General features: G+C 41.9%; 1 protein-coding gene across 2 annotated transcripts; it reads right to left on the bottom strand.

The window, feature by feature from the left end:
- Window positions 1–637: 637 nt before the first annotated feature.
- pros1 (protein S) lies at window positions 638–17,923 on the bottom strand. 2 transcript variants are annotated; one of them, XM_088647303.1, is made up of 15 exons: window positions 17,688–17,923; window positions 16,347–16,504; window positions 15,578–15,602; window positions 14,490–14,576; window positions 14,081–14,203; window positions 13,690–13,818; window positions 12,824–12,949; window positions 10,645–10,766; window positions 10,190–10,308; window positions 9,274–9,460; window positions 8,493–8,657; window positions 8,204–8,372; window positions 6,334–6,479; window positions 5,308–5,539; window positions 638–1,807 (listed from the first exon to the last, which is right to left on the bottom strand). In XM_088647303.1, exons 1-15 carry the CDS (start codon window positions 17,764–17,766, stop codon window positions 1,668–1,670), a joined length of 2,007 nt encoding a protein of 668 aa, XP_088503429.1. In that variant the 5' UTR covers window positions 17,767–17,923; the 3' UTR covers window positions 638–1,667. The 2 variants fall into 2 exon arrangements, with proteins under 2 accessions (XP_088503429.1, XP_088503439.1); XM_088647313.1 differs by lacking the exon at window positions 17,688–17,923 and adding an exon at window positions 17,561–17,651.
- Between the last annotated feature and the right edge of the window lie 266 nt (window positions 17,924–18,189).

Here is an 18,189-nt window from a genome sequence, read left to right as displayed (position 1 = left end):
CTGTAGTTGGTCTAATAATTTAGTTATAATTATATTACTTGTTTACCAGGTCCTACTGGTAATACTGTAATAATTATATACTTAATTGAAATGCTTGTTTACCAGGTTCGGAGGTTCTGCAACTTTAACGGAGTGAATGTTCTGAGCATTCAGCTGCAAGAAAAAAGCTCATGTGACATATGTCAGATACTGTACGTCTACCTCTAAACCAGAAGGCCCTACACTGTTCAAGTTCATAAAGTTACTTGTTATCGTTTAGCAGTGAACTGTGCAAGGGATAATGACTGATGTCATTTTGTGTTGCAGTGAAAAGGCTCACATGCAGTCTAGATGGCAGATCAACCTTTTTTTCTTATGGTTAAAATTTGAATGTGCTGGCAGTGCAGTAATGACACTCAGTCCAATGTCTGATATCACAGTGAAAATCAGGAACGGTTCGCTTACATTTACTTTGTTGTAATGACATATTTTTAATTTGTGTACAAGTACAGTATATGACTATTGCACTGATGTGGGTATGATTTTTTGCAATCAAAGTAAATAACCCAGAATAAAGGCAAATTGAAAAAAATATTTTGTTATTAACGGTATTTACTATGTATAGTTTAACTTCACGGTAAAAGGAACAAAACCAACCCAGCGTCTTTGACACTTTTATATACACAAAGTTATTACAAAACAATACTTGCAGCTTACAAGTACAGTATGCAATGCTACAACAATGGATGAAAAGAAACAAATTGTGAAAAAAAAAACATTTTATTGGACTGAATTATGAAATATACATTTATACAAACAAAATACCTCTGGAATTGCTCTAGACGTGTGAGATTTTTATGTTACAAGTGATCTAGACTATTCATGGTGCAGTAAAGCTGTAAAGGTTTAAACAATTCAATAACAAGTATAGTTGTACCTATATGGATTTTTAAAAAATGTACAAAGGTTTTTATGCAGATTTTAACAAAGCTGCTAAAAAATACAGTAATAAGCAAAAACAACTTTTAAAAATTTTCAAAAACAGTATGTCTAGTTCACTCTTAAAATGCAGAAACAAATTTCCAAATGTACTTCTGGCGAATTTTCCTTTAACGCTGTTTTTGACCGTGTTTAAATCTTACAAAACTATACAAAATATTTGTGTTTTACACGGTTTGATTTGCACATGACCAGCAGTGGGAATGTGAGGTGCTAGCTTCTAAATCATGTGTCAGTCAGAAATTGTTTTTTTTTTCTAATGGAAGACATTTTACCATTAAATTCAGGTCTGCCTTCATTTTTAATACGTTGACTCAATGCGTTTGCTAAACCAAAGTACTGTACACAATAAAGTTTTTTAAGCTTGATAAGAGCGTACAGTATGTACTATAGCACTGTGTATGAGAAGATGTATATTAATGTCTTGTATACATACAGTACAATGTAAACACCTACAGCAGGCAGGAGCATCTGTAATCTCTGTCGCATAGAACCAAGCCAAATCTATTAAAGGTATTAAAAAATTGATCATTTCAGGAAATTTTCATTCTTCTTTTTACAACCACTGTACGGATTTAAACATGGGTTTTCGGGGATATACAATATTTTACATCAGGAATCGAACACGGGTGGAATTTAAGAATTGACCTACGACGTAAAATGCAAAAGCAGAATCGCACCAGTATCCTTCAGACTGGAGGGCAGGAGTGGGATGTGATGCCGCTGTGTTTGCTGATGGCTTCATCAAAATCCAACTGTCTGTTGTTGACCACTATTTCCATGCAGCCATTATAAAAGGCAGTAACAGGCGTTGCTGAAAGAGGAACACCTGCAAAACAAACACATACAGACGGTCCATTCACTTCTTTTCTGCTTAGTCTAGTGAATGTTCAGTCGTCTGCAGAACTAAAAAAGGCAGAAACGCAATACAACATATTCACACGCGTTCACATCAGAACCTTCCATGTCAAGAAAATAGGAATAAAAAGATACTTAAATTCGAATTTTTTAAAAATAACTGATAAAATTTGGCATACATTCTGCTAAATCTAACCCAGGAGGGGACAGTCAGCATTTTGAATTAAGAAATGTAGGTCTAGTCAGGCAGCAACAAGCAACAACGGTAATAGATACATTACAGTCACTGACAAACACAAAGCATACAATATGTTGTATTTAGATTTTCAGAAGGCTTTTTGGTAAACTTCCTTATAAGAGATTGATTTAAAATTACAGGCAGTAGGCGTTGGGGGAGAAGTTTGTGTTTGGGTCTAACCATGTTTTGATATTAACCAACTTAGAAACAGGTTAATACATGAAAAACCATGCACAAATGAAGGGTGATTTCTTAATCTGAAAATTTAACACAGATGATGTTAATTAAATTCAGGCAAGTGGAAAGTGTTATATGCAGTAGCATAAACTGTTAGAGATTGAAGAAAGACTTGCTTATGTTACACATTACTGGCATATTCCTCTGACACAGATCCAGGTGGCTTTCAAGTCTACAGCACAAAATAATTGGTCCCTTCAAATCTAAATATATGCCTTAATGAAATGTCCCTCTGTAATTCCCTTTTTGTCATCCAATTATTTGAAATGACAATGACATTTTTGCAGTGTCAAATCTTTTCAAATAGATAAGACTAGGTTGAAAGATTATTTACAGAGTGACTGTTACAATTTCCTGTTGACATCCCATCGTCATAAACCTATATGCTAACTGTTGCAGTAAGTGTAGAAACGGTTTTGAACAGGATGAAAAAAACAGTAAAAAGCAAAGAAAAGACCCATTCAGAATCTGAACATCCTGTTAAAAAGAGAAAAGTACTATGGTATTTACATGTACAGTATATTTTATAGATATTATGATAGAAACATTTAGTTATCACCCAGCAGCCATGCAGTGCACATCAATGCTTTAAAACTTTCTTTAGCTGTGTTTTCATTCAAATTTTTATACATTCCCAAAATATCTCTTAGGCAGCTTAGTGTAAACACCCGAGACTGGTGGAACTACATAAACCTGGAACAGTAGGGGCAATAAATTCTTCTGAAAAATGTAACCAGTTTATACTTTCTGATGTTCTGTTTAAATTAGGACCAACAACTTTAAGCATGTTTGCATGAAATCATAAACACTTCTAACTTATATAGAATATACTTTCTTGTATTTAAAACTAGGAAGGAAGACCTTGCTGTATTTTGATTCTTATATGAGACAGTGCTACAAACTAATTCTACGGGTAAACAGACCTCAAATTCCACTTCCAGTTTTATTGCCTTTTATACCAACTGTATCATTCAATTCAGAGCCCCGTGTGTGTTCTGGGAAGACAAATATGCGTCACTTCCAAATACATCCAAGAGGTGGCAGGTTTTCCCTCTTTGTTTTCAACAATTTTGCTTTGAAAAAGTTACTCTAGATATTCAGAAATATTGTATTTCGGAGAGAGTCAGATCTTTTTCCTTGCCTCAGTCAAAGAGCCGTCAGGAACAAATACCGGGATAATCAATCTGGCAGCGGCTCAGAGGAGTTCGCAGGTTTTGCCAGGGATTCACAGGCCAATATTGTCATGCCCTCAACAAAGATAGAAATATCAAGGAACCTCAAACCACCAATAGAGGCAAGCATGTCTTCATTTTTTTAAATGTGCATTGACAGTAGGCCATGTAAGATGTATTGCAATATTTTATAGACATACTGTATGAAACATAGATACTTTATTGCCATGTGAAAGACAATCGCCTCTAGTTAAAGCTTTCGACAAAAAACAGCTTACTAATGTACCGCGAGCAGCTCTGTCTCTGTGGGAGTTTGATCACAGACTCTCTAGACGGTAACGAACTCCACTCTGCCACTCTGGCAACAGCACAGAGGATTACAGGATGTGACTGACTGTCAATCGGCGAGTTTCACACTGTCCGCCGTCACAGTAAAGCCCAATCCATCATTCAGGATCCTGAACCCTCCTGGCCACAGACTGTTTGTTCTCCCCCCTGTGCTCTGGCCAGCAGTACCACACTGTTCAAGCACAGACCACTAGACTGAAGAACAGCTTCTACCCCACTGCACTGCGAATCCTTAACAGCTCACTGCAACGTCTCTGACTCTATGCACACCCACACTCTGCACCCTTTGTATGCTCTACCACGCTTTTTTTCTCACTACTACATATTTATTGTCCCACAACATATTTATTGTTCCTGGCGTTATTATTTATCATGTTTGTAATGTACTGTGTACATGGTGTGGTGTTGTCTGTTGTGCTGTGTGTGTCCCGGGAGATCAGCGCAGATAAGAATTCCACTGTACGTGTACGTATAACAATAAACTCCTCTACTCTACTAGTATATGAGACGAACGTGGCTCCACTCTGCCCCTGCCAGGATACGACTGCAGCTGCTTGTGCACTTGGAGCCACAGGGCCTCAGTCCAGAAGTGGGGAACCCTGCTCTCCTCTGAGAATTCGACACCGTGCCCTTGACGACTGCAGCTCTGCTCTGCCCCTGTGGGTGTTTGATCACGGCCGTGCTGATGGCTCAGGGCATACCTGGGGACACTCTCTAGACAGTAACAACCTCCGCCCTGCCACTGCCTTGCGTCAGTCTGCTGCTTCAGAGCTCAACACTGGAGTGCACATTCCGCTTCTGTAACTTGCTCGGCGCACTGTCACACGACCGCTGCAGGCACTGGGATGCCCTCAGAAAGGTCATCTCAGGTGATTTCACAGCATTACTTAGAGAATGCGCAAGAACTCATTTACAATATTATTTACAATCTTGATCACCACCTCACATAAAGGTTACAGATGCTCCGGAATCAATCCAGAGAAGAGCAGCCATAAAGATATGTCCTACACTGGCAGGTTTTATGAGTTGAACCTTTTTTTCCTCACTTGAACAGATAATGCCTGGTTCATGTACGCAATACCCTCAAAGGTGCTGATGTAGAATTCTTCAGAATCAACAGGGAAACATATTAACTCCTAACTGCTAGAAATGTTAGATAAACATTTCTAACCATTCCTAGGTTCTTAAATGGGGCTTCAAGTGGCTCTCATTTGTAATACAGTAATTCTTACTTTCCTACATTAGTTTAGTTGCAGAAACTCAACATGGAAAACAAAATCACCAATGTTATTTCAACGTTGATACGTTTTTATGTTGAAATGATATTATGGATATTATGGGATATTATTCACAACCTGGATTTCTTAACAAAATCCAGCCCTTCAAATGATACACACTGTTAGCCTGGTGGTAGCATGACGGTTTTGAAAGACGTTCAAGATTGAAAGAAGGCCCTTTGAGGAGCGCGTAGTTTACCTTGGACACCCCCGACGTAGGTGTCGACGCGCCCCTGCAGGGCTGCGGACAGCACAGACAGCTGCTTCTGCAGGACGGCCTGCTCAGCGTAGTGCTCCGAGACGCTGGAATTCAAGGAGGCCCTGACCCCCCAGCTGGACAGCTCCACCTCCAGCGCCAGGCGGCTCCGGAAGCACAGCATACTGGGCCGCACGCTGGCCACCAGCACGTCCTCAATGAAGATGGATATGTCCTGGAGAGAGGAGCAGGTACGAAGGAAGGAACAAGTGAGAAAGATTTTTCTGACTACGAAGTTGGAAGACATCTTTAAAAGTTCCTTAATCCGTGGGACCTTAGCGTTTCCAATATGGACAAGACGAACACTCCAGCACAGGAATCAGGTGGGCAGTTTTATTGGCTGAGGAAAAGTGGGACCATAGTGTGTATCTACAGGCCTGCCCCACCCCGGCAAAACATTGTTTCCCAATCCCCCCTTATGAGGGGCTGATAAAGGCGTGCTCTGTTTTGTGACGTGGCCACTTAGCGAGAAGATCACCTGTATGTAAAAGCTGAAATGGGTAGGATGTTACCCGAGGCATTTTAAAATAGAACACTACGAGGTTCATAGCTTGAGCAAAATTTTTAATGCCACCTATCTAATTACTGAGGTACAGGGGGTGGAAAAAATGTATTTAGATTTTTTAAAGGACATGGACTGACATGGAATATTAGTCAAAAAGCAGCGTAATTTCACCCAGCGGTTCTTTTGTCACATACAGTACCTTTAATACATCAACAATGTGCATGTGAGCTCTACAGGAACTCATAGAAACATAAGAATTTAGGGGCCATGCACAGTGTGTGATTAAAGATAAACACACTGTTAACTAAACTAGTTTAATAAGGCCTTCAACTCATGTGTGGTATTTTGTACTAGAAGGCTTATGGAACAAATTCAGCCTAGCACACAATTACAGAGTTTGAGTATGAAATGTAGACGAAACAAGGCCATGAGAGGGCATGGGAGGAAAGAGTGTGTGAGATTACCTCGTCATCAGGAGAGGTGGACATCACCGCCACAGAGAGAGGCACGGTGTTGTTACTGACCAGGGAAAACAACACACCAGTGCTACTTGAAGGGCGGATGTTCAGACTCAAATTCAATGTCCAGTTTTTCGTGTTCATGCTACTGCCTTAAAAAGAGGAGAATAATGGTTAACGGTTTCATATACCACTCAAGCTCAGACAACTGTCCGCTCATTAAAAGTCAGTTGGAGCTACGTTGTCAGAGCACACAAATTTCCGACCCCCTGACCTGCCTGAAGTTTCCTTTTAAATAATGGATTTGGAGTGTTGCTTCTTCATACCATCAATCTTCTATTTGCATTTCTTGTTAATGAGATACTTGATTTATTCAAGTTTATATTGGCATACATGCCTTGCTGAGAGGCTTCCTCAGATGCTAGCTTAAGAATTAAATATGTCTGTTTCCCTGCAATGCAGAATAACAGCAAACCCTTCGCATCTGTTGTTGTGTTTGAAAATGCAATTTGACTCCCAGCAGCTTTCTCAAACAAAATGATTTGTCATTTCAATATGTCTGTCATGAACACCCAATCCATCAAAGAATTTTTGGTAGACAAGCCACTCTTCTTCCACCTTGAGAAACATCTATACCCCAGAACCACTTTTCTTTTGAGTAAACTTGAGAATCTCACGCCCCAACTTTATAGAAGCACAGGAAGGAATTCTAATAACTTCATCGAAGATATATTATAGAATGTCACAGTAAACACAGCAGGCTCAGTGAAAAAAACAGAAATATATTATACTGTGATCATGGATGTTCAAATCCTCCCGGCAGAACGTAATACTAATTGATTCAATTGGAACACGTGTGGAAAATCTTCCATAACCGCCCATCTGCAACAACCTGAGCCAGCCAAAGGTCACACAGCACAACCTACCGTAATGATAATATTAGGCTGTTCCCATATGTTTTGGCTACCTTTTACTGCTTGAACCACAACATGGGAAAAGAATGCCCAGAAGACTGCACTATGAGCTATTCTAACAACAACAACAACTGATGTCAAAATTCCTATTAACATTCCAAGGCAGTGCCAGGAACATTCCGACTTCTGCAGGCTGTATTTCTCAGAACCAAGTTTTGTTCTCAGCTTCAGTGTAATCTAGTGTAAAGTGTCCCCAAGGAGCTCCCAACCAAATTCTGCTTGTGGCAGATGGGTCGACTCAACTCCACCTGTCTGTTCCTTAACTCGGGCTTCTTCCAGTACAGGAAAACTGATCAAGCAAATAATGGAAACATTTGTCATTTTATTTTTTTTAAATGCTAGAGGCTGTCACTGCTGCAAACAGACACAGATCCATGTTCTACAGACTCACAATGCAGTTAGCAAGTAAACCTGTAAAACCAGTAACAAACGTGCAACTCAAGTATACTGTACCTTCAAGTCTAAGAAGTCCCCTAAAGAGCAAACTCTTGGCAATAACACATCTCATGAAATGTTGGACAGTACTTAGAATTCTGCAGTCTCCTGAGTGGCTCAATGATTATGGGTGCTTCCTTGAGCTCAACACCTACGTGTTGCAGGGTTTAAAGCCATGAGCCAAGATGCAAAAAACACACAATCGGCTGTCCCCAAACATTTGGATGAGTAAAACAAAAAATAAATCGGTGCTTCTCAGCCTTTAAAGAAGATAGAACTATTTTGCTGGTGAGCCAAAAAACTGAAAAATCCACAATCCCAAAAAAAAAAGATGCTGAATTCTAATGGATGTTTTTCCGACTAACCTTGTGGTTCTCGGTAAGTGTCTGTCATTTACTAGCACCGACTGAAAAAAGATATGACAACATTCTTACGAACAAGTCCTCTTCCAGCTCACAGACACTTACTGTAGTCTATGTCAAACTGAGCCAGCCCAGAGCCAGGGAAGTAGGAGCCTCTCTCCACCTCCACAAAGCAGTGTTTACTCCCCTTCTCCTGGATCACCTCTCTCACCCCTGATGCCCCCTGGTCCATGAAATTCCAGGCCCGGATACAACCATCCAGTCGAGGGTTAATCTACAACCGTGCAAACACACGAAAGGTCATGAGTGGAGAAGCTTGACGTCAAGGAGGTCTAGATCTTTAGGAAAGGTGACAACATCTGGGTGTGGCAGAAGACAAGAGTTTGGTACTTACTGGTCTGATGAGGCTGTCAGACTTCGAGGGCAGCCCTGCAATATAAAATTTGGTTTCCAGAATCCCACTGACCGATGGGAAAAGACTTTGGGGGCTGTTGATGTTCATCACAGCTTCCTTGCTGATCTTCACAGTGATGCTCCTCTCCAGCTCTTCCAAGGAGATCTAAGAAAGAACCACTCAATGTCATAAAAGTGCTCCGCTTTCTTAAAATAACACATAACCATGTGATGATTCCCTGTTAATCCCATAAAGGGGACTATTTTGCTGTGTTTTTTATTTGTACATTACATTCGTTACTTTGGTTGAACAATTAAAAAGACACCTTCACAAAAAGGCAGTCACATCAACATCTTCATCAGTGTCACACCTTGGTAGTAGGGGAAGTTTCTGTGGCTACTGCCACATATTTCCTTACTACAGCACCATGGGAACACTCATGTTACCCGCAAGGCAACATGAAACTGACCAGTCTGCAGAGACGTGTGCTTTTTTGCAGCAAACAAAGTAATGATGAGGCAACTGTCAGGGAAAAACACATTGTGCATTATACTGCAATTGGGGAAAAATACACATGAATTGTAGTTTAGACAGTTCTATTTCTAATTCTGAGTGTATGTACAGTATGTGTACCCATTGACATTTAACAAGAGAAACAAGATAAACTACAGTATATCCAAGCAAAACATACTGGGAGACTATTTTACTTTCCTATTACTAATTGCTCATTTGTAAAAAGCTGCCATACTAAGGGAACGAAAAGGAGACCGTGCAGACTCACAATGTGCCACTCTCCATCGTTGACAGCCTTGCCTCCACTTGTGACTTTGGTCACATGTTCGTTCTTGAACTGGACCTCGATCTGACCGTTCCGCAGCCCCAGCATGAACCACGAGTTCTTGGATGACTCTGCATACAGGATCACTCCCTCGGGGTCGAAGGTCCTGAAGTCAAACTCTGCAGCAAACCTACGGCATCAGAGCACCAAGGCTTCATTAACACGTTTCCACACGAGAGCTTCACAGGAGGATTTTTCCCGTTCAAATAGCAAATGGAAAAACAGAAAAAAGTCACAAATCAAAAGCCGATGCCTCCTGAGAAATCCCCGAGTTCATGTCCTCACATTGGATGTCTGTGTTGACTGGTTCAGCACATACAAAAGATTAATGTATAATGAATAATTTATGCTTAATGCACCACAATCCCATTTCCTGGGCTAATGTTAAGTCTGAGCTCCCCAGAGGTTTCTCTTCTCGCACTGGGAGTTTTTGTTTTTCACACCTTTGTGCTCACATGGTCAAAGGTTATTATATTGTTAAAATCTTTAAAAACTTGTAGAGTGCTGTGTGAAAAACCGCTGTGAAAGAACTTATAGGAAATAAACGTTTGTTTGATTGATTGATTGACTGATTGATTGATAAACAGCACCATAGTCTGTTACTGATCTGAGAAGTAGAAAGGAAAGAGCAGGAAACACACCTGTGAAGTTTCATGTGATTATCTAGTGTAAAAAGCAAAGAATGCTGGGACAGGTCAACAAAATCTGCATGTGCTGTGATTCCTTCTGAGTGAAAGGGTTCAGAGAGAAATGTGAAAAAGCCACTGGCATGCATTGACACAGCTAAAGCACTGGGGAGAAACAGTCAAAATGTCCTTTATGAGCATGAAATGATTTTAGCAACCCCCAAACTACTTACTTTGTGTTTTCAGGCAGTCTGAAACGCAGATAAAGTACAGGTGAGCCCACAAACTGCTCCCCTAGGTACAGCATCTCTGCGCTCTTGTAGTCATTCAGATTAAAACACCTGGTTATTTTCTAGTGAAAAGAAACAGAGTGACTACTGTGAACACTTTTTTCAACATGAAATTCAAAGCTCCCCATTAAACATCTTGAACACTTAGATTTACAGCTTTTCAATAAACAGAGAAAAATGTAGAAAGACAGGTGGGTTTTTTTTCCCCCTGGATGGCTGAATGCAGTGAAAGAGAACAGATTTATCAGGGTGTCAAGGTTTTATAACCTCAGCAGCATTAAGCAGTGAATGCTGACTGACAGCGAAAAAACAATACACTATCCTAAGTTTAAGGATTTGATGCAGATCCTGTGATCACTCGGACCTTCTCCCCAGCACAACTTCGCTGTCTGCAGTACCTTGCAGGACTTCTTGTCGGCAGACAGAACCAGCCCTGCTCGCCCATCACAGTAACAGGAGAAACTTCCCACAGTGTTCACACAGAGCCCTTCACACACGTGCTCTGTGCACTCATCTATATCTGAAAAGAGACGCACACAATATGACCATAGGCATGAAAAAGTGCTAAGAATCGAACTAAAGTGATCAAACAAACATGTCAATCAATGGCACAAGTGCAGAAAAGCAAGCTTGTGGGTTATGTATAATAATAATGTTTCTTTATTAGCCTTATACAATTTCTTGCATTAGGAATTTGTCTTTTTGCATACCCCAGCTTTTCTCCATGGAGACACAGACAGGGAGAGAAGCTTGGGGTCAGAGCGCAGGGTCTGCCATTGTACGGCACCCCTGGAGCAGTTGGGGTTAAGGGCCTTGCTCGGGGGCCCAATGGAGTAGGATTCCTCTGCCGGCCATGGGATTTGAACTGGCAACCTTCCAGTCACAGGCGCAGATCCTTAGCCACAGAGCCACGCTCTGCCCTAATGTGTATCCACTGGCACTCTCTTAACATCAAAGCAAAGGTAACACATCCACAGTGTCATGTAGAACTACAGGTTTTGTTCAGAAATGTTGCCATTTGGACCGTTTGGATCTCTGCAGGTTTTGGGGGGTAGCATTGATCCCTCTTGGAGCAGGGGCCCTGGGCATAATTGTGGACCCGTGGTGCTGTCTGCTTGGAGCTTGTGTGTTGTCCCCCTGTTCACGTGGGTTTCCAAAGACCGAAGACATGCTGGTAGGTTAACTGACGTCTGGGAAAAGTGGCCCTGGTGTGAGTGTGCGAGTCCATCTGTCCTGCAATGGACTGACGTCCCATCCAGGGTGTACTCTGCTTTGTGCCTGTAAATAGGCTCTGGCTCTCCCAAGACTCCTCTCCCAAGGAAGAAGAGGTTAGAAAATGGATGGACGGGATTATTGCAGTTTTTATGCATAGACTACTTCTGACTAGACTGTGTGAATCTGAGACAAGCAGTGACTTGCCTTTCTATGTGCAACAAACCTGGTTTGCTGGGTCCTGTCCTTCACAGCCTTCTGTCAGATGACAAGTACATCAACCCAGAAACATCTACATCTGTTGGGATTCTAACCAACACTGACCTCTGCTGTTCATTCAGACACAGTAGTAGTTATAATTTCAGCAATCTCTACCCTAGAATTTTAAGTCTCCTTAAAGCATAACTGCAACTCTATTTTTGTATTCGGGGTTAGAATGAAACAGCATTGATGAGTGCAATAAAAGTCAAATGTACACAGTAACTTGTAAATTGGAGGTTTTATATCATAAAATAGACAAAATGTCCATTTAATGTGAGAAAATGTGAGAAATTTGTGTGGCCTGAGAAATTGGGACTGCAGTTCCCCTTTAAATGGGAGTCAGATCCATAACTTGTTCTTGCTTTATATTTATATCTGTATGATTTACAATTTTTTTCATTACATTTTACATAAAGTACTGCCTGTGTCATCTAGGAGCAGACCACTAGATAAAGCAGGTATCATACTCTTCTGAATAAAGACATTATGCACAGTATGCTATGACATTACTGAATCATTAGCTAGAATGCCAGTTTAACAGTCCCGCGGTAATATTTTACTGGACAACTGATTGTTTAAAATATTAAAATAAAATATTCACAGATGGTCTTGCATCCCATGTCCTATCAAGGCTACAATTTGCTTTGCTCACGGCTTCAGCAAAAAGAAAATGACAAACCCATTAGCAAAGACACAAGTATTAGGTTTATTCCATGCTGAAAAGAGAAGAGAGAAAACACAACGTTTCGGCTGTGGAGCCTTCTTCGGGCGTAAGAGGGTGTTCTTCTCTTAAACCCGAAGAAGGCTCCACAGCCAAAACGTTGTGTTTCTTTCTTCTCTTTTCAGCACGGAATAAACCCGTTACCTGTTCCTTGGCAGCCTACACATAATGACGCAGTTGCCCACCTGAACCCCATTAGCAAAGAGTCAACAAAGCTTTTATATGAGCTACAGGACTGGAGTTTGTGATGTTTATGAGGCGTTCCGTTGTTTTATTTTTTAAATCTGTAGAACACCACACTTCGGATACAAACAAAAGAACCCCCCCCCACTCACATCACCAATCCCATCTCTACAGTATTACCCCGAGGGCTAGAATCTCACCAATGCAGGATTTTGACGAGTAGTTGTACTTGAATCCTTCAGGACATTTGCACTCGTATATTCCTGGTACGTTCACACACTGGGCTGGCCCACAGATACTGGGGTACAGTATGCACTCGTTAATATCTGGGAGGAGAAGAAAGCTCACTGAAGTGGTTTGCAGGCAATCAAAGTCCCCATAAAACTTTATGACCATTGTGTTCTCAAAAGTTCAGCTGTATAACAAATGCATGCTCCTAGGTGAGTGATTCTTGTGATTGTCTTCCCCCAGAAAAGGTCTCAACAAGCAGATAAGTAAATATACATTAGAACACACATGTTGAAAAGGAATACCTCTCAAAGCCCATCTGCCAACACTCCAGATTCTTTATCTTTATTCTGCACAGTAAGAGAACCATACTTGTGGACATACTAAGAACATCTTTTTACTTTCTCTATTGCAAAAAAAATGAGGCAAAAACTGCTAAGATGGTACAGTCCAATAGAGAAAGAAGGTGATCACAGGCAGGGCAGCCTCACGTGGAATCCACACGGACTGTATGGGACACAGGCCACAAGAGGGAACTATTGTGCAACTCTGGGAGCAAGAGGCTCCAACTGCGCTCTGCCAAAAAGCAAAATCCTTCAAATTCCATTAGTCACGTAGTTTTGAAACTGGCTTCTCCCCCCAAAAAAGTTTGATTATAAATTTAAGTTCTGAAAAAAGTAAACATAGCAATTTCATTAAATACGATAGTTTAGTCCTAACTGTGAGGTGTGGTAACTATATTCACGCTCCTGGACTTCAAATGCACTGCCATATAAAAATCTCAAATTAGTAGAAATGTATTGAATTAATGAGTATCATTAACAAGCCTGCCACTTACCCTTGCAAGTGATCTTGTCAGGTAACAGGATGTAGCCATCATCACAGAGGCAGCGGAAACTGCCGGGGAAATTGAAACATTTCTGGTTGCACCCAGCAAGGAAATCCGGGTCCTCACATTCATTGACATCTGAATACATCACAATACAACACAGCCATTTTGGTTAGAAACGAAACGGACAGGCACAAAACCTTAACGGAATGCTCCAATGCTTACTTCCAAGGTGCTTGAAGCATGTCCACTCATGCCACCAGCGGGCATGTTTAAGGAGTGTGTGTCAGGCAGCTGGTTCGGGGTTAATGATATCAACAGTGGGCATGTTTAAGGTGAGTGTGTCAGGTAGGTAAAACAGGAAAATAGCTGGCATTTCCAATTAACAAAATACAAACACCTTCATCGCAGTTCTCTCCCATCCACCCCGGCTTGCAGACACAATGGTAGGAGGCCTTTCCATCAATGCACTTGTCATAGCCCTCCTTGTTACAGGGCAAGGGGCTGCACTGGTCACTGATCTCTGCGAGGAAGTAACAGCACATCAGTGCCAGCAAGAGCAACAGCGCAGCTGCTCTGCCGAGCAAATCTGCACAAATGTCTAACAAAACTCCACCTGTAGCAAGAATCAAACAAGCTTTTCTGTTACAAAGAAAACCAGACTCTAAGTGCTAACAATACAGATCAAGGCGATAGATTTGTATCACACACACACACCTACTGTACAGCCGTAGGAAGCTACAAGCATTCGCTACTTCAAGGCGATTCTCCTGTGTTTCCGTAACACTGGAAGTGCCCCAGAGGCCTACCTGTCACGCACATTCGGAGGTCAGACGGCGCCTCCACGCTGCCAGGGTGACTGCTGGGGACTCCTACACGGTACAAGCCCAGGCAGCCTGCAAAATGAGCAGGCACAATCCCGATGAGTTTCAACCACCCGCTGCTCATCAGTATCTGCCTACGGAATCTCCCCAGCTCACGCTGCTTCAGGGGCTTGGAGTCTGGGAGACAGCGACTGGATCTTTACTGCTGTTCTGGAAATTCTGAATTTTTTTTTTTTTTAACAGCCGCCCAGTTTTGGAATAGCCATCCATCAGTTCGCCTCAGACCCTCGCATCAGCATCATACCGATGAAAACATAAAATACACAAGCTTTCCCTCCGAAATACACACTGTTGAGCATTTCGGTGTTCCACCTCACAAGTCTCCTAAAACCTACAGCATCAGATGAGGGACTGAAGACACCCAGATGAAGGTTCAGGTAAGGCAGAAGGCTGTCACCTTACAGGCAGGAGACGACACACTAGCGTTACAGCACCTCTGCAGATAGTGTACTCAGTGCAGGTCCAATTAACACTGGTGCTGCTGGGATTCCTGGGCTCAGTTAGTTACAGCAAACTGTACTATACTTGTCTACACAGTAGGTCTGTAATTAGGTGCTGCTACTTCTGATAGTACGCGTAGCATATTAGTATACTGTTGTAATCTCTCCCTTACTTTTGTGCATAGCCAGTGAGCTTTCTGTCCCCTTTAACATGTACAAGCCAGTATCAGACCTACTGGGTGACTTCAGTACACCTCCAGAGTTATGCAGGTTGAAGGCTGCAGGTTATTTAGTGTGCTCTCCAAAACTATCCACCAATCACAGCTCTGTCACTGAGGCAGAAATGGTGCATGGGGTGGCCTAGAGGTCAGTTGAATTGGGCTTGGAGCAGGGATAAGGGACCTCTGTGTAAGATGGCCAAACAAAGTAAAAAAAAAAACACACTAGAGTTTTGCACTCAGAGGCACAATAAGATGGGAAGAGTTTGAAACTTTATTATTGGCATATTTCTATCGCAAAAATGTCAAACATCGGTATTAAGCAATAGTTGAACTCCTAGTTGACAGAACTTACCAACATATCGGGGAATAAAATACTCCTGGAGACAAAAATAGAAAATATAACAGAATTAGGCATTGACAGGCATTCAATAAAGCACGAACACATTCTCTGCATATTTTTTGACACAACACATTGTCACGGCATCATAATATTCCACTGATTCCACGTGTTAAAAGAGATATCATGTGAAAGTTTTAGAACTGGCGTTAGAACTGTAGAACAGGTATCAGCTGAGCCTGGATTGTGTTGCGTTTGCCCTACCATAAAACAGTTTCTTTTTACACATTACACTGGTCACTGTACTTTGTGATGCGTTTTGACGAACAGTTCAGCACTGTCATGAAGAGGGAAAGACAATCACAGGCCGTGAAACAGAAGGTTTCTGACATACAGTATAACCTGTGCACGTTTATTTTTTAAACGTTTGTGTATCCACTTCTGTGGTGGTTTTGAACGGAGGTCCAACACCTGCCTTGAGCTGCTGTTTAATTTTGGAGCACTCACAGTTCATCATCTCTGCACAGGATGAGCTAATCTCCAGGTTCGACAGTCTCCATGAATGTTCATTTCCATACCCTGCTGGACCTCTGCATCACACCAACGTCCTGAGGGTGGTTAACCCTTGCATAAATACGCAAGGGTATTCACGTGATCCACACTCCAGGGTGAGTGACCTACTGTATGTTAATGAGTAATGATACTGACGCAAATAAATGCAAAACTCCCACCACACGCTGAACATCAAGGCTGTAGGTAAGTTACGACCTGTTCAAACACCTACTGTTTCAGGGTCATTTTCAAAGATTTCCCTGGCCTCTTCCCTGTCGCAGACCTCCTCGATGCACTCCCTCTCCAGATTCCCCTTCTTGCTTTCCTCAAGCATATAGTTGGCCCGCCGTTCTCGCGTCAGGAACTGGGAAGCCCTTCTCTGCGACAAGACTTCAGCGCGCAGACAAAAAAAAAGCTGAGCTTTAGCCCGGCGCCGAATGTGTGCACAAGCAGAAGAGCAGTAAACGCCCACAGCACCAGGATCAACTTTATTCGCCAACTACATTTCATACGCACGGGATGTACTCTGGTATACTTCCACTTCGTGCTGCGGAAACATCGTACGTATACCTTACATATTCACAAGACAAGCACATCCCAAGGACAGAGCAAATTTAACGACTTGAGCCGTACCACTCCGCTTGAGAAGTTCCGAACAGCAGCCCAACAGATATGATCTACATTCATCATTGACATTAAAGTGATTCGGTTTCATCACATTCTCGATAGTGCTGGGTATGGACAGGAGGTGCCTGGGAGGGGGAATCAGCTTTCTTTTGTCCTCTCTACAGTTCCATAAATAATAATTACATAATGCCCTTTAAAAAAACAAAACAAAAGTAACTTTCCATCTATAAAATGCTAAATTAACGATACAATCTTGCTGGCCAGATCAAAGCTGCCTCTGGGATAGATGAGGACAACATGTACCAAAACTAAACCGCAAGAAAGAAACGACTCTTAGTAAACAAGAAATTATTTAAATTCTCTGGATCACATCTCGCAAAACCTTTAAGACACCAGCGAGGACCACCACCTCAACATGATAGTAATCCGCTGTAAAGCAAGTTGCTTATTATCGTCGCTTTTCATTGAATTGGGTTTTAATCGGAAGAGCAAATCGCAAAGAACAGTTCAGTGATCAACACTATGCTTACATGTGATCTAAACAGCACAGCAAAAAAATATTTTGACATAAGCAAAGACAATCCTACTGGCTTTTTTAGCCGTGCGTTTCTTATTTTCGAATGAACAGTCCACCCTGTTTGTAGGAGAAAAAAAAACTTTTCTTTTCCACAGAATTAATCTCCAACTACGAAAATAATGCGGGGGGAAATAAGAGGAATGCTTTCATCCCCCTTGTTTCAATTCCTAAACCACTCGCAGCGGCTGCCGAGAATAAACGCAGAGCCAGAATAATCTTAGAAATTGTGTCCAAATACTTACAAGTAACCGCTACGGAACTAAAGTGAACACAATTAACTTCCAAGAACCCCCTTTAAAAAACGTGATACGTGAGCAGAAAGTGGTCAAACTAATCCGTTTAACTTTTCACATTTCATTATTTACTTACATTCCAGCGCATCGCAAAGCACAAACATGAAGAGAAGACAGCCCACAGATGCACGCCACTGTGTCGTTTCCCTCCCCATCTTAGAGCAAAGAGTAATAGGATTTGCAACTTAGTGTGCCGGTAAAATAGGCCGCAGGCTTACTTCTCTACGCTAAATTGTTGTTTGGCGTTCGCAGCGCCTTTTTTTTTCCTCCCCGAAAACGTGTTTTTTTTCCCCCTCCTAGTTTTCAGAAGATTGGGAAAGAGCCACGAACTTTATAGCAGAGTCTCGGCAGGGGGGGCGCTGAGCGGCGGACAGTTCGAGAGGAGAGCAGGGCCGCGCAGAGATTGAAAAACTGCCCTGTTGCAGCTTTATGAAACGAAATGTGATTTAGTGATAAGCGCTTAGGTGGTACAGTATGTAACGGCTTTTGCGATAATCGGGGTGTATTATGTAATACAGCAGTGGTAATATACGGATGCACCTGGGTTTCCTGGACCTTTGAGTTCCCAGAGACAGGTT

The sequence above is a fragment of the Lepisosteus platostomus genome, chromosome 2 (assembly GCF_059453375.1).
Source record: "Lepisosteus platostomus isolate fLepPlt1 chromosome 2, fLepPlt1.hap1, whole genome shotgun sequence".
Classification (NCBI taxonomy): Eukaryota; Metazoa; Chordata; class Actinopteri; order Semionotiformes; family Lepisosteidae; genus Lepisosteus; species Lepisosteus platostomus.
This window is presented reverse-complemented; position numbering and strand designations above follow the sequence as displayed.